Here is a 14592-nt window from a genome sequence, read left to right as displayed (position 1 = left end):
AGACAAGGGGAGTTTATCTGTAGGAGTTACTTCCCTTTGTCAACAGGACATGTCAAAAGAGATTTATTTGTTGTTCAGGGAGGGCTAGATTCAGAGGTAGCAGAGGGTAATATCCTAAGGTTAATTTGATCAGGTAATGTATCTGATGGTCAAATAAATGAATACACAATCCCTTTCTTCAAACTACATCATATTAGTTTCCCTGATGAAAAGTTCTACTTGCCTGAATCCACCTCTTGATGTTTGGTAGGAATTTGGTGGAGATCAGTCGGTACTGATCCTGAAGTGTCTGGATGATGAATTGGTTGTCAGCATTCTTCTTAACACTCACCCCTGCAGGTTCCACTTGTATGGAAATTTGATACTTGCTAGAACCAAGTCCATGCTCCTTTACCATGCTGCCTCTTTCTCTGTATTCAGTCCTGAGAGGATTCCTCCCAACATCTACATACTCCGAGTCATCATCAGAACTGTCCAACTCATTGTCATCTTCATCACCACTGCCACTATGAACACTTTTATCCATCTTGTCTTCCTCTTTAGTAGATGACTCAGAACCCTGCACATCTGGTTCAACCTCATCCTTTTTGTTAGTATCGTCACTGTTTGTACAAGAAACTGATAAACCTACCTCACAAACTTTACCTGTCCTAATTAATTCCTTTATATCACTATTTTGACTATTTGCTATAATACTCTGTGAAAAATCTGGACTAATTTCAAATTGATCGAATTTCTTATTTTGATAATCTGTTCTTTCCTCTTGTAAAATAAAAGCACTATCTTCTTTTTCTTTTCTATCTGATTGTGACCTATTTATGTCTACTTCAGTGAAAGAATTTTCTTGTTCACCATCTAAAAGTACACCATGACTTTCATGTACACTATTTAACTTACTATGTGTATCATTTAAATGTTTAGAGAATACAGCTTTTTCAGATTTCTCAGAGTTAGTTGCAGGCACAGCTTTACTTTCTTGACCTGAGCCAGAATTAATCCGCTGATTGGACGACAAGCCATTTCCTGTGTTAAAACTAGAAGCACCACATCTAGCATCTGCTGACTGTTCCAACTCTGAGTTGACAGAAGTCGAGCTTTTCTCCTTGGCTGAAGATACTTGTGCTTTCCTGTTGGAAGAATCTAAATCTCGAAGGCAAATATTGGAGATGAAAAATTCATCAGGTGAAGGTAGAAGCAACTGGAAGCAATTTTCTGCCTCCAGCAAACACAAGTTGATATCCTGAATGGAATCTGCAATGAATATTTTCAATATTTCATTTTAGCTTTGATGGCTTTTGAAATTGATATCTTAATGAGATGTCAGAAGACAGCATAACTCACATGTACAATAATTCAACCAGTAACATTTGATGAAATTCAAATTGCTCCAGTCTCTATAAAAATCCAAGTTTGCTATATAATTATTTTTCAACTGCTTCATAATAAAGGTTTCATATTATAAAACTGAGAGTAAAGCTTGCATGGTGTGGCACAATTAACAAAGTATTTTGTACTGAAATTTCAGCATATAGCAGAGCAGGTAATATATGGAGTAATATAAACAAAGAAGTCTCTATTAAATTGGAAATGTACTTTATTATGCACAATATATTGATGAAAAAAAATCTAAAAAATAAACAGCAGAGAGAAGTCAATGAAGCAAGGACATCTGTTTGGAATGATGGCATCATACACAACACAAAATATTTATAGAAAGGTACACAACTCCACCAGTAAGATTGATTAAGAAACTGGCCAAAAGGAATAGCTAAAGCTAAGTCATGAGTGCATGAAATGAAGGTAACAATGACCTACTTTTGATAGATGATCTAGTGAAAAATAAAATGGATCTGCAAACAAAGTCACATGACTGTACACTTGAAGTTGTGAGACACACACTGACCATATACCCACGGTAAAAAAAAGTCATTAAAAGCATGAAAAGCAAAGAAATATGGTCCTATGACTCAAAAGCCTTACAACAAAATCCGATCAAATTTGACAGAGAACATCCTCACATAAAGACTTATCATGTTTATTCACATAATGCAGTGGCAGTTGCTGTCAAAAGAAATACCCTGATATGAACTTTTCTCAAAAACAGCTATTCTGAATTTAACTGATTTCACAGTCTGTTCTAGCATCAAGGCCAGCCATGTTTTGTACAAAAGATGCCAATCCACCTTGATTTCTGATGTGTATACAAGTCTGTACTAATGTACAAAAGATGCCAATCCACCCTGATTTCTGCTGTGTATACAAGTCTGTACTAATGATTCTCTTGTTCATGATCACACTAGTGCTATTGACACTGATTAAACCATGCCATATGCACACTGATAAACAGTTAATAATACAATCTGATTTTATTGTTAGGTTTATGAGCAGTAAAACCTTATTTTATTCATCTTTAATGGATATTTCTTCCCTTTCTGTTGATCCAAGCAGCCATAATGCCATGATCATGCATCTCATAAAATCAACCTTTCCAATGTAACAGGCGTCAATGCACCTCTGTTTCATGGGCAATACATGTAATTTTGCAGGGCCTCCAAACCACATTCTGTGCCACTATTCCCTTAAGAGGTTCTCCTTAATTACAGATGCCTTAAGAGATCTTTACTAATTGGACTTCCTGCAGCAATTCAACAGTTAGATATGCCCCAGACATTTACTGCTGCCAAAGGTGAATGGCACTGTTCAGCTGGTTATTGATCCAGCTCTCAATCTTTTCTGGCATCATGGTTTGTAATGAAGAAAAAACAAAACAGAAGGGATGTCAACACCTTTCACAAGGGAGTTTTGCATTCAAGGAGTTGGTACACCAGTTCAGGGAACTTCACTTTGGTTTGAACATCAGTCTTGGTATCTTCACATGCATCATGGACCAAGATGTCACTTCACTTTGGTTTGAACATCAGTCTTGGTATCTTCACATGCATCATGGACCAAGATGTCACTTCACTTTGGTTTGAACATCAGTCTTGGTATCTTCACATGCATCATGGACCAAGATGTCACTTCACTTTGGTTTAAACATCAGTCTTGGTATCTTCACATGCATCATGGACCAAGATGTCACTTCACTTTGGTTTGAACATCAGTCTTGGTATCTTCACATGCATCATGGACCAAGATGTCACTTCACTTTGGTTTGAACATCAGTCTTGGTATCTTCACATGCATCATGGACCAAGATGTCACTTCACTTTGGTTTGAACATCAGTCTTGGTATCTTCACATGCATCATGGACCAAGATGTCACTTCACTTTGGTTTGAACATCAGTCTTGGTATCTTCACATGCATCATGGACCAAGATGTCACTTCACTTTGGTTTGAACATCAGTCTTGGTATCTTCACATGCATCATGGACCAAGATGTCACTTCACTTTGGTTTGAACATCAGTCTTGGTATCTTCACATGCATCATGGACCGAGATGTCACTTCACTTTGGTTTGAACATCAGTCTTGGTATCTTCACATGCATCATGGACCAAGATGTCACTTCACTTTGGTTTGAACATCAGTCTTGGTATCTTCACATGCATCATGGACCAAGATGTCACTTCACTTTGAACATCAGTCTTGGTATCTTCACATGCATCATGGACCGAGATGTCACTTCACTTTGGTTTGAACATCAGTCTTGGTATCTTCACATGCATCATGGACCAAGATGTCACTTCACTTTGGTTTGAACATCAGTCTTGGTATCTTCACATGCATCATGGGCCAAGTTGTCACTTCACTTTGGTTTGAACATCGGTCTTGGTATCTTCACATGCATCATGGACCAAGATGTCACTTCACTTTGGTTTGAACATCAGTCTTGGTATCTTCACATGCATCATGGGCCAAGTTGTCACTTCACTTTGGTTTGAACATCAGTCTTGGTATCTTCACATGCATCATGGGTCAAGTTGTCACTTCACTTTGGTTTGAACATCAGTCTTGGTATCTTCACATGCATCATGGGTCAAGTTGTCACTTCACTTTGGTTTGAACATCAGTCTTGGTATCTTCACATGCATCATGGACCAAGATGTCACTTCACTTTGGTTTGAACATCAGTCTTGGTATCTTCACATGCATCATGGGCCAAGTTGTCACTTCACTTTGGTTTGAACATCAGTCTTGGTATCTTCACATGCATCATGGACCAAGTTGTCTTGCTTTTCAGAGCCACCTGTACATCAGTGGTTACCATCAACCTCCATGTTAGTGTTTACCAACGACCTCCGTGTAAATGATTACCAAATACCTCCACATCACCTAGCTGACATTCTTTGAAGACAACTGGTAAATTATAATAATGACCAAGCATGCAGATCTTGTTTCCTGTCAAATCCACTTCATTCCTTGTCAACTGGGAAAAATCAATTGTGGTACCCTCTTTAGTATAGAGTTCAAAATGCATGTAAACAGGGTCACATTTCACAAGCACATGCCTTGAAATCATCTCAACATCTTCAATCCTCTTACTGAGGTCTTATCTCAACTATTGGGAACATCCAGTGGCGTATGGCAGGTGTTCCCTTGTAGGTCCACCCTATGAGAATCTTAAGTGTATCAACCAGTCCAAAAACAAAGTAAGAAAATTATAGACGTGATTTCATGCCATGCCCTTCATTGAAGGGGAGATCACTCAAAATATGTGGTGGGGAGACTGCATGTGCAAGGCAGTGGGTCATACTACTATGTTATTATGACCAGGAAACATCTGAAAAAGAAATTCCTAGCAAGATCACTGTGAAATAGTTTTGTTTTTCTAAAAGGTCACATAGGGGCTTGAAAATACTGCAATTTACTCCAAAAGGTCACAAAGGGGCATTTCAATGCATCGTTTTAGTCAAAAATGTAAAAGAGGAGCTTGGGAATGCAGCATTTTAGCAAAAACAAAAGAATAATTACTTGGACACTTGCATAGGCTAATAAATGGTAAATACATGTACAACAGCAAATATGTGAAATGACTGATCAGAAAGATTATGTTCTGTAGGAATGATGGAGGAATTATCATAATATGAATCAGCAAAAATTCTGATGAAATGTTTAACAGCTCAAGCATATTAATGTTGTGAAAATAAAATGAATTATCAGTGTGAAGACATGAATCTAACCTGCTGAAATTAAGGGCTTTTCCAATAAAGTGCAAACCTGTGACACAGGGAAATCATTTTAATGTGGAGTAGTCACCTATAGATGCCATTTAGAATCTGAATCATTTTCATGTGAACTCATGAGTAATCAGAATTCCATGGCATTTATTTTTTTAATGCCTTTTAAGGATACAGTGTATGTTTAAATGGAACAGCCGCAACTGACAATAAGCAAATCTGCTGAAATGTAACTGTCAGCAAGCCAATCTGCCAAAATATAACTTCAAAACTCAAAACAAACCTCAAATCTCTTTAAAAAGAAAATGTGCAAATCTCATCAATGGCATAGTTCCCATGGGAATATAAGGACAAAATCTTATATTTAAAATCATTAGGTATTTTACCTTCCATTTCCATATACATGTATTTTACTTTCCATTTCCAAATACATGTATTTTACCTTCCATTTTCATATACATGTATATTACCTTCCATTTCCATATTGAAGTATTTTACCTTCTATTTCCATATAGATGTATTTTACCTTCCATTTCCATATACATGTATATTACCTTCCATTTCCAAATACATGTATATTACTTCCATTTCCATATACATGTATTTTACCTTCCATTTCCATATACAAGTATTTTACCTTCCATATATATGTATTTTACCTTCCATTTCTTTCAATGCAATAAGCATTTTTCTTTTCAGATTTTCCTGCCATTTTCTTTCTTTTTCCTCTTCTCTTTTTCTTTCAGCTACACTTCGAGCCATGATGTCATCAAAGTCAACCTGGAACAAATATTAAAGCATGGCCTGAATCAGCAAAGCCCTAAAAAACAAAACACAAAAAAAAAAATTACAAATTACAGCATTCCCTCATTATAGCATTAATTGGAGGAAAATGAGTGCTATATGATATATGTGAAGTAACCCTATGTTGAGATATGCTACAAGCACAACTGTACATAAAACCATAGATAACAGGGCATTAAATGATGCAAAGCCACATCAAGTTAGGTTCTCATCAGCCAAGAAAGTGAAAATAGAGGGGAAGCTCCGGTGGCCTAGTGGTTAGAGCATCCAGCTTGGATGCAGGAGTTCGTGGGTTTGATCTGTGGCAGAGTCATACCAAAGATTTACAAAAATGGGACTAACAGCTGCCTCACTTGGCGCTCAGCATTATGAGGTTAGTGTTAGGACTGGATGGCCTGGTGTCAGGATAATGTGACTAGGTGGAACATCATGCTACATGTCTGGCTAGACATCGCTATAAACTGTCACACTACAGACATCGTAGCGATATGACTAAAAAAATGTTAAAGCTACGTTAAAAATCCAAATCACACACACAGAGAGGGGAAGCAATGACAAACCTAAATTAAGCCAATTAATGGGTCTATATCCAAGTTATATAAAGGACAGCATTATATAAAGGACAATGTTATGCCAAGGACAGTGTTATATAAAGGACAGTGTTACATGAAGGATAGCATTATACTGAGGTCAGTGTTATATAAAAAATAGTGTTATATCAAGGACAGTGTTATATAAAGGATAGCATTATATAAAGGGTAGTGTCATACATACGGCAGTGTTATAAAGAGAGACTTTTTAACAGTGAGGAGCAATTATGTTTATATATTCTGATACAATCTGATCCACACAATGCAAGATATTTTTAACAAGTTTTAAATAAACAACATGATTTAATCAGTAATTTGAATATACGCACTGTACTCAACTGCACACTCTCACTCTTCAAATATAAATGTTTTAAATGACTGGCACTGAATTATGGTTGAAATTTTAAATGAACAAAGGTCTATTCCATTTAAAAGTAACACTTAGGCAGAAGGCATGTTTAATTCAGAACTAAAACCAAACTACATGATTTATACCTTGATGCCCAATATAAATGAGTATTTCTGAATAAGAACATCAACCTTATAAATAAGTTTGGCTCACCTTCCTATCCCAGTACATCCTATTAAATAGGACAGCCCTAAGTCATTTTGACTCACCTTCCTACCTTGGTACATTCTATAAATGGAACAGTTCTAAACCATTTTGGCTTACCTTCCTACCCTGGTATATCCTATTTAATGTGACAATTCTGTATCAATTTAGTGCTGCTGTAGGGATATACCATACTGCCAATTTTGTTCCCTCTAAATTTTTTAAATATCCATATTACTTCTTACAGTTTACAGAGTACTTTATCTTCTGAAAAATTAAGCATTTCTTTTATTAAGAAATTATCTGAAATATTTTATTACTTATTTTTACTTTTAAGTATTCAACTGAAAAATATGATACAATGTATTAAAAAAAAGAAGTCAAGTCATTGCAGTGAAAGCAATTAGAAAGTCTGGGATGGCAGCATACAATAAAAATTCTAAATTCAGCATTCTCACTAGATTTCAAAGGTTGGAGTCCAGGACTAACAACCTGAAAAACCTGGAGTTCCATAAGAAAAACACGAGTCCCTTGAAGGGACTGATGTTCTACTGTGCAAACAGAATTTCCAGGAATGAAGATAAATGATGAGTGTAAAAAGTTCTTTTGATTCAGCAACAATATTTTCAAAATCAGCAAACGTGACAATCTTGTTGGATGTAAAATTAGCACAATTTCATTTTTGACAAACTAGAAAACATTATGATAGTTTTGGTGTAAACCCTGTGTTAATATGACCATTCATTCAGGAGAATTAGTTACAAAATATTTAATATGTTCATTATGGCAGCCATATCTGAAGTAAAATCAGCACCACTTTCATTCAGGACCAACTAGTTATCATAATTAGTATCTCAGTGAAAACCCAAAAAGGTGTAGTGATAAGATTTTCATGATGGCCACTGTGGTGGCCATACTGGATACCATGCTGGCACAATTTTCATTTAAGACAAACTAGACAGCATACAAGGTGAAAACCCCATGATGATATGATTTTCCATTCTGGATTAAAGGCAATAAGAAGTATTCAAGATGGTTGCTATAGTGGCTGGATGTGAGAACATTATTTTCACTTACAACCAATCAAACATCAAGACCATCGAAGCGAAGCAGCAGTAAAATTTCTGCTGTGGTGGCCAAACTGACTTTGAGAAGAAAAATTTTCATTTAGGACCAACCAGAAATTATAAGAAGTCATTTGGTGAGAAACCTTTGTTTCTATGACTTTTCATTCAGGAGAAGTAACAATCCAATGATGGTTTCCCCTGATTTTTTGATTCTACAATCAAATTAAATTTTATAGCAACCTTATAAAATCATTTTTAACAATAACTGTCTCTAATATAAAATACAACACTTTTTTTATAGTTGATTAAAAATAAGTTGACTGTGAACTCCAAAGACCATCAGAACATCAACCTTGTGCCTGTTATTTCTAATTGTTATAAGTATCTCTTAATTTTAATCAGATTAAAAATGAAACATTATTTATAACAATGATAAAATCTATCAAGTTTTTAATAATTATATTCATTAAAATAATCTGACTTCCCACTTTCAGAACACACATGATATGTTATTACAGAATGAAAATTAACCTCATGAATAATAAAACAAGAGTACTGCAAATGGTACAAAATACTCCCATCTTGTGACCTTTACCCTATTAATGACCTTGATTTTTGAGCCAGGAACTTGACTACTGTACAATGATAAGAGAATCTATGTTGAGGTTTGCACTGAGACAATGAAATCCCAGTCACAGGGTTACATTATTTGTTTCCCCACGAGGTATAGCCTTGTGGGGATATAAATAATGTAACCCCATGACTGGGATTTCATTGTCTGGGTACACACACTGACATGGATTATTTTTCCAATCAAATTTTTCCAATTAAACTAAAAATAACCCTGCATTTTTGCAAGTTAGTTAACAGATTATTCATCCGGTACTATTATTGCTTCTCACTCTATATAAAGATCATCAGGTTTTGTACTCTTTATGAAGCGTCTCAAGCCATGTGCTATTGTTGTTCAAAATACAGCACTGTGCATTTATACAGACATGTTAATGACGGCAATGGAGTGACCTGTCAACCCTAAGTAAACAAATGAATGAGAAAATACAAACCTAAAACCATTTGATGTTATTACTGTATTATCACATTTAATTGATGGGAGTAATAGTTTGTTTCATACAGCATCGCAAGTTTTATTCTATCCGTAGCTCAGTACATTTTCAGGTCGGCTGTATTTAGCAGCATTAAATGCAGTCAACAGCATCTAATTCATTTCACACGCAGTATTTAAAACAAAATAGCTACTTTGAGGTACATTTAATGGTGCTGACCTGAAAATTTGCTGAGTTAGGCATTCAGATAGGATAAAATTCACCATGCTGTGTGGAACAAACTATAGTTTCTAGCAAAATACCAAATAGCTCGTTTCTGTGTGTGTCTGTCTCTCTCAAAATGTTTTAGATGATGTGTTCTCAAAGTTGGAGGGACCTTAAGCTGCTATATGAGTTTTTTGTGTTATATATATCTGTTGTTGTTCTTGTTTTTGTTTGATTTTTAAACAACTATGTCAGGCAAAGCAGAATACAACCAGAATTTCGTCTTTTTAAAAGTAGTTTCTAGGGTGAGGAGACCATGACTGAGATGAACTGATTGAGATAACCAGCAAAACAGCTGGATTTCTCTGCTGCATGGATGAAAAAGTGTGGACTTGGTTAAAGTTTGATCAAAATACCTGTCAATTACTAAAATAAAAGTCCATTTACACATAACTGCCTGTCTGATTGGGTTTCAGTATAATATGAGTAATAATCAACATATATCAATTCAGCTAATAATTCATTTTATTTTGGGGTAAAAATGTCTAGTAAAGACCATAAGAATTTTCAAATCCTATGTAGTTAGGTAAGTTGGCTATGAATTTGTCCTGTCTTGTTGAAAATACTGAGACAGAAAAATTATGTATGCAGGCTATTACTGCGACAGAAAAATTATATATGCAGGCTATTAATGAGACAGAAAAATTATAATTCACGCTATTACTGAGACACAAAAGTTATATATGCAGGCTATTACTGAGACACAAAAATTAAATATGCAGGCTATTACTGAGACACAAAAATTATAAAGCACGCTATTACTGAGACAGAAAAATTATATATGCAGGCTATTACTGAGACAGAAAAATTATATATGCAGGCTTTTACTGAGACAGAAAAATTATATATGCAGGCTATTACTGAGACACAAAAATTATAAAGCATGCTATTACTGAGACAAAAATTATATATGCAGGCTATTACTGAGACACAAAAATTATATATGCAGGCTATTACTGAGACACAAAAATTATATATGCAGGCTATTACTGAGACAGAAAAATTATAAAGCACGCTATTACTGAGACACAAAAATTATATATGCAGGCTATTACTGAGACAGAAAAATTATAAAGCACGCTATTACTGAGACAAAAAATTATGTGTGCAGGCTATTACTGAGACACAAAAATTAAATATGCAGGCTATTACTGAGACACAAAAATTAAATATGCAGGCTATTCAAGAATTAAAGGGATTAGAAGGCACTTAATCAAATAATGGGAGTAATTTTGACTCTTTAATTCATTTTGCATTGATCAGTCCAATTAAAATATGATGGGTGATGAGGCCTTTAAATAGGTGGCTTTTAAAACACTACGACCATTTTATTACTTCCAGAACAGACCTAACTCAATAAAATAATGACACATCTTCATATTTTAATTTTAGATGACTCCAAGAATTACAAGGCTGACCTATTTCTTTTTTATGATTCATACTTTGGTATATTATGCGCTGATTCATGGATGAAATCACAATTCTTGATGTATAGTTACAAGTCCTGATATAGGTACACCAAATCTGCATTTCATTCACATTTGCATGTCACGTATTATCTCTTTGTTTTTCTCTTATTTTATTTAATTAAAATAAAGATTATACAAAATACATTCACCAGTTACAAACGTATCGATCTTGTGTTATTTTTTTGGGGTCTGCCTCAAAATAAAAATGTCATGGCTCGTAGCAGATGGAAATTTGTCAGTGTTAAGAATCTTATACTGGATTATGCTACCAAAGAGCTTTTGACTGGAAATTTAGTCGCAGCTTGTACAAATCTGATTTTCAAATCAATTTATCGTATGCAATTGCAATTTTGTTCTGTTAACACTTATCATTCACCATGCTGCATTACACATTTTGCATTTACACTTCCCTACATTTTTATTGCATCCATTCTGCATCCCATTTTATTTCAATGGTAAGAGTACCTGTTTCAGGTCTTTACACCTGTGTCTACTTCATATCTCTAACCTTTTTACAGTTCTTGAGGAAGTTGTAACCCAGACCTAACTTCCTGTAGGCATCCCCAAACTTGGTGTACCACTGCTGTATGGACTTGTATGCAGAAGACTTCAGGGTTTTGGCTGCACTCTTTGGGGGTGGCAATGGCAGCTCAGGATCTGTCTCTAGTGGGAAAAAATTATCCATATTATTATCACAGTAAAACTTAGCCAAATTGGCCACTGTTGGACCACAATGTTTGGCTACTCCATAGAAACTGCATGGCCAATGAGATCTAATTAAAACTAGATAATGCATCGAATGGATGCAAAATATACAACCATTCTGCACAGGATGTCCAGTTACAGAGGGACCAGTTTGCATGAGCTTTACTGCATTAAGTTACAACAGATGATAATAAAACAGCAATCTAAAGTATATGCTTTTGTGAACAGGTGACGCTGTTCAAATTCATGTAGATGCATCGACCTGAAATCAATTAATATTAGTGTATGATGTATGTATTAACAACTGGTCTTGTACCATTGTAAATTTTCTGAATTTACCTCCATACATTACATATATTTTTCTAATGTAAGATTATATAGCAATAACTTAATAAGAAACAAATAAAAATGTAAAAATCAAAATAAAATGAAACTCTGATAATAATCTTATCTGTTGCCAGATGGGTCAAACTGCCCATTAATCTTGTCAGTTGCTAGATGGGTCAAACTGCCCATTAATCTTGCATGTTGCTAGATGGGTCAAACTGCCCATTAATCTTGTCAGTTGCTAGATGGGTCAAACTGCCCATTAATCTTGTCAGTTGCCAGATGGGTCAAACTGCTCATTAATCTTGTCAGTTGCCAGATGGGTCAAACTGCCCATTAATCTTGTCAGTTGCTAGATGGGTCAAACTGCCCATTAATCTTGTCAGTTGCTAGATGGGTCAAACTGCCCATTAATCTTGTCTGTTGCTAGATGGGTCAAACTGCCCATTAATCTTGTCTGTTGCCAGATGAGTCAAACTGCCCATTAATCTTGTCTGTTGCTAGATGGGTCAAACTGCCCATTAATCTTGTCAGTTGCTAGATGGGTCAAACTGCCCATTAATCTTGTCTGTTGCTAGATGGGTCAAACTGCCCATTAATCTTGTCAGTTGCTAGATGGGTCAAACTGCCCATTAATCTTGTCTGTTGCTAGATGGGTCAAACTGCCCATTAATCTTGTCTGTTGCTAGATGGGTCAAACTGCCCATTAATCTTGTCAGTTGCCAGATGGGTCAAACTGCTCATTAATCTTGTCAGTTGCTAGATGGGTCAAACTGCCCATTAATCTTGTCTGTTGCTAGATGGGTCAAACTGCCCATTAATCTTGTCAGTTGCTAGATGGGTCAAACTGCCCATTAATCTTGTCTGTTGCTAGATGGGTCAAACTGCCCATTAATCTTGTCAGTTGCTAGATAGGTCAACTGTAATATGGTGTTTCTAGGCAGGTTCTTTGTTCAGAAGGCCTGGTTTAATTGCTTATGTTAATGAAACATAAAAAACAGGGCAGAATACCCTTAGCACATTCACAAAAATTTGTAGTATTATTGTGGGCGACGTCCATTCTAGTTCGACAATGAAAGCACATGCAGTGTGCTTTCCATGACAATAAGCTGTGGTGGCGCAACATCTTCCTGTCAACTCTACTGCAACCCTGATACCTTAAACACCTCTCAGCACCAATGTTACCTGTACATCCTAAATTCCTATCAGTGCGAACATTACCCCTACATCTTAAATTCCTGTTAGCACCATGTTACCTTACACCTTAAAATAATTAATGTAAGTGCCAATGTTATACCTACATTTTAAATTCCTGTTAGTGCCAATGTTACCCCATACACCTTAAATTCCTATTAGCACCATGTTACCCCTACACCTTAAAAAAATCATGTAAGTACCTATGATACACCTACATCTTAAATTCCTGTCAGTGATAAATATTACCCCATCCACCTGAAATTCTGCCAGTGCCAATGTTACTGATACACCTTAAATTCCATCAATTTCTGTCAGTGCCAATTTACCCCAACACCTTAAAATTTTGTTAGCACCACTGTTACCCTACAACAAAAATGAGCCAATGCCACCTTAAATTTCTGTCTGCACCACTATAACCCTACACCTTATATTCCTCAATGCCACTGTTACCACTGCACCCTCTTTGCCCCACCACATCTTAACCCACCATAACACTTATATTTTAAGATCAATGTGACCTTTTTGTTCAAATAGCAATGTATACACTATGTAAACACTATTTCCTTTAACACAAATTAAGTTCTTTAATGAATATAACCTGTAAAATAGATATCTTCCAGTTTCTGATTCAAACTCCTTACTTACGCTCCTCTTCTGACAATTGTATACTCATTCCCACTATGAAAACAAAGTCATATGGACAGCATTCTTTTGCATACCAGGGCCCAGCAATGTGTAATGAATTGCCCACTGAACTTAGACACAAAGACACAGTGATCCCATTCAAGAGTGCTCTCAAAAACTCACTTATTTCGACTGCAAGAACAAACTTAAAGACCTAATAATGTTTCCTACCTTAAATATTTTCAGCATGTTTTTTATGTTTTCTAATTTCATGGTGTTTGTTTTTGTAATCATATCATTATATATGTTTTTTATCTTATAGGTGTTGTCTAATGTTGTAAAGCGCTTAGAGCTTCTAAAGATTAGGTGCTATACAAAGTCCTCATCATTATTATTATTATTATTCATATTATATGCTTCCTAGTCTACATTTCAAAATTTCTGGGAAGAAATTTAATATGTATTACATAAGTTATAAAGTATGCATGAACACAATAAGCTACTATGTGACCTGAAATACAATGCATTACTGTAATGAAATGCCAGACAAGTTGCATACAGCCACTATATATGTGCAACACCTAGAAATGGCTTGGTGTTTTGACATACCAACAACAAGATCTAGAAAATCCTGAAAGTCATTAACAAGCAATTCCCGGAATTGATGTGACCTGTTGAAGAGCTCGTCCATCATCTGGAAAGCAGAAAGTCGGATCTCAGCATGTTCTTTCTTCAGCTGTGTCCGCACCAGGTGGTATGCATGCTTCACATACATGTCTGAAATTCTGAGAAATAAATGAATGACTA

General features: G+C 35.6%; 1 protein-coding gene across 2 annotated transcripts in view; it reads right to left on the bottom strand.

Moving 5' to 3' along the window:
* LOC149794738 (UV-stimulated scaffold protein A-like) overlaps positions 1-14592 on the bottom strand; it is a 72234-nt gene that overhangs the window by 47695 nt on the left and 9947 nt on the right. For both annotated transcript variants that reach the window (XM_089964355.1, XM_089964356.1), the window contains exons 3-6: positions 14395-14570; positions 11441-11595; positions 5781-5901; positions 224-1251 (exon numbers count right to left, since the gene is read on the bottom strand). In XM_089964355.1, coding sequence (XP_089820481.1) covers positions 224-1251; positions 5781-5901; positions 11441-11595; positions 14395-14570 — 1480 coding nt within the window. The remainder of the gene's footprint in view (positions 1-223; positions 1252-5780; positions 5902-11440; positions 11596-14394; positions 14571-14592) is intronic.

Source organism: Sinohyriopsis cumingii, chromosome 7, assembly GCF_028554795.1.
Source record: "Sinohyriopsis cumingii isolate HCF-2022 chromosome 7, ASM2855479v2, whole genome shotgun sequence".
NCBI classification, from domain to species: domain Eukaryota; kingdom Metazoa; phylum Mollusca; class Bivalvia; order Unionida; family Unionidae; genus Sinohyriopsis; species Sinohyriopsis cumingii.
Note: the sequence above shows the minus strand (reverse complement) of the source record. Positions and strands in the feature narration are given on the sequence as shown.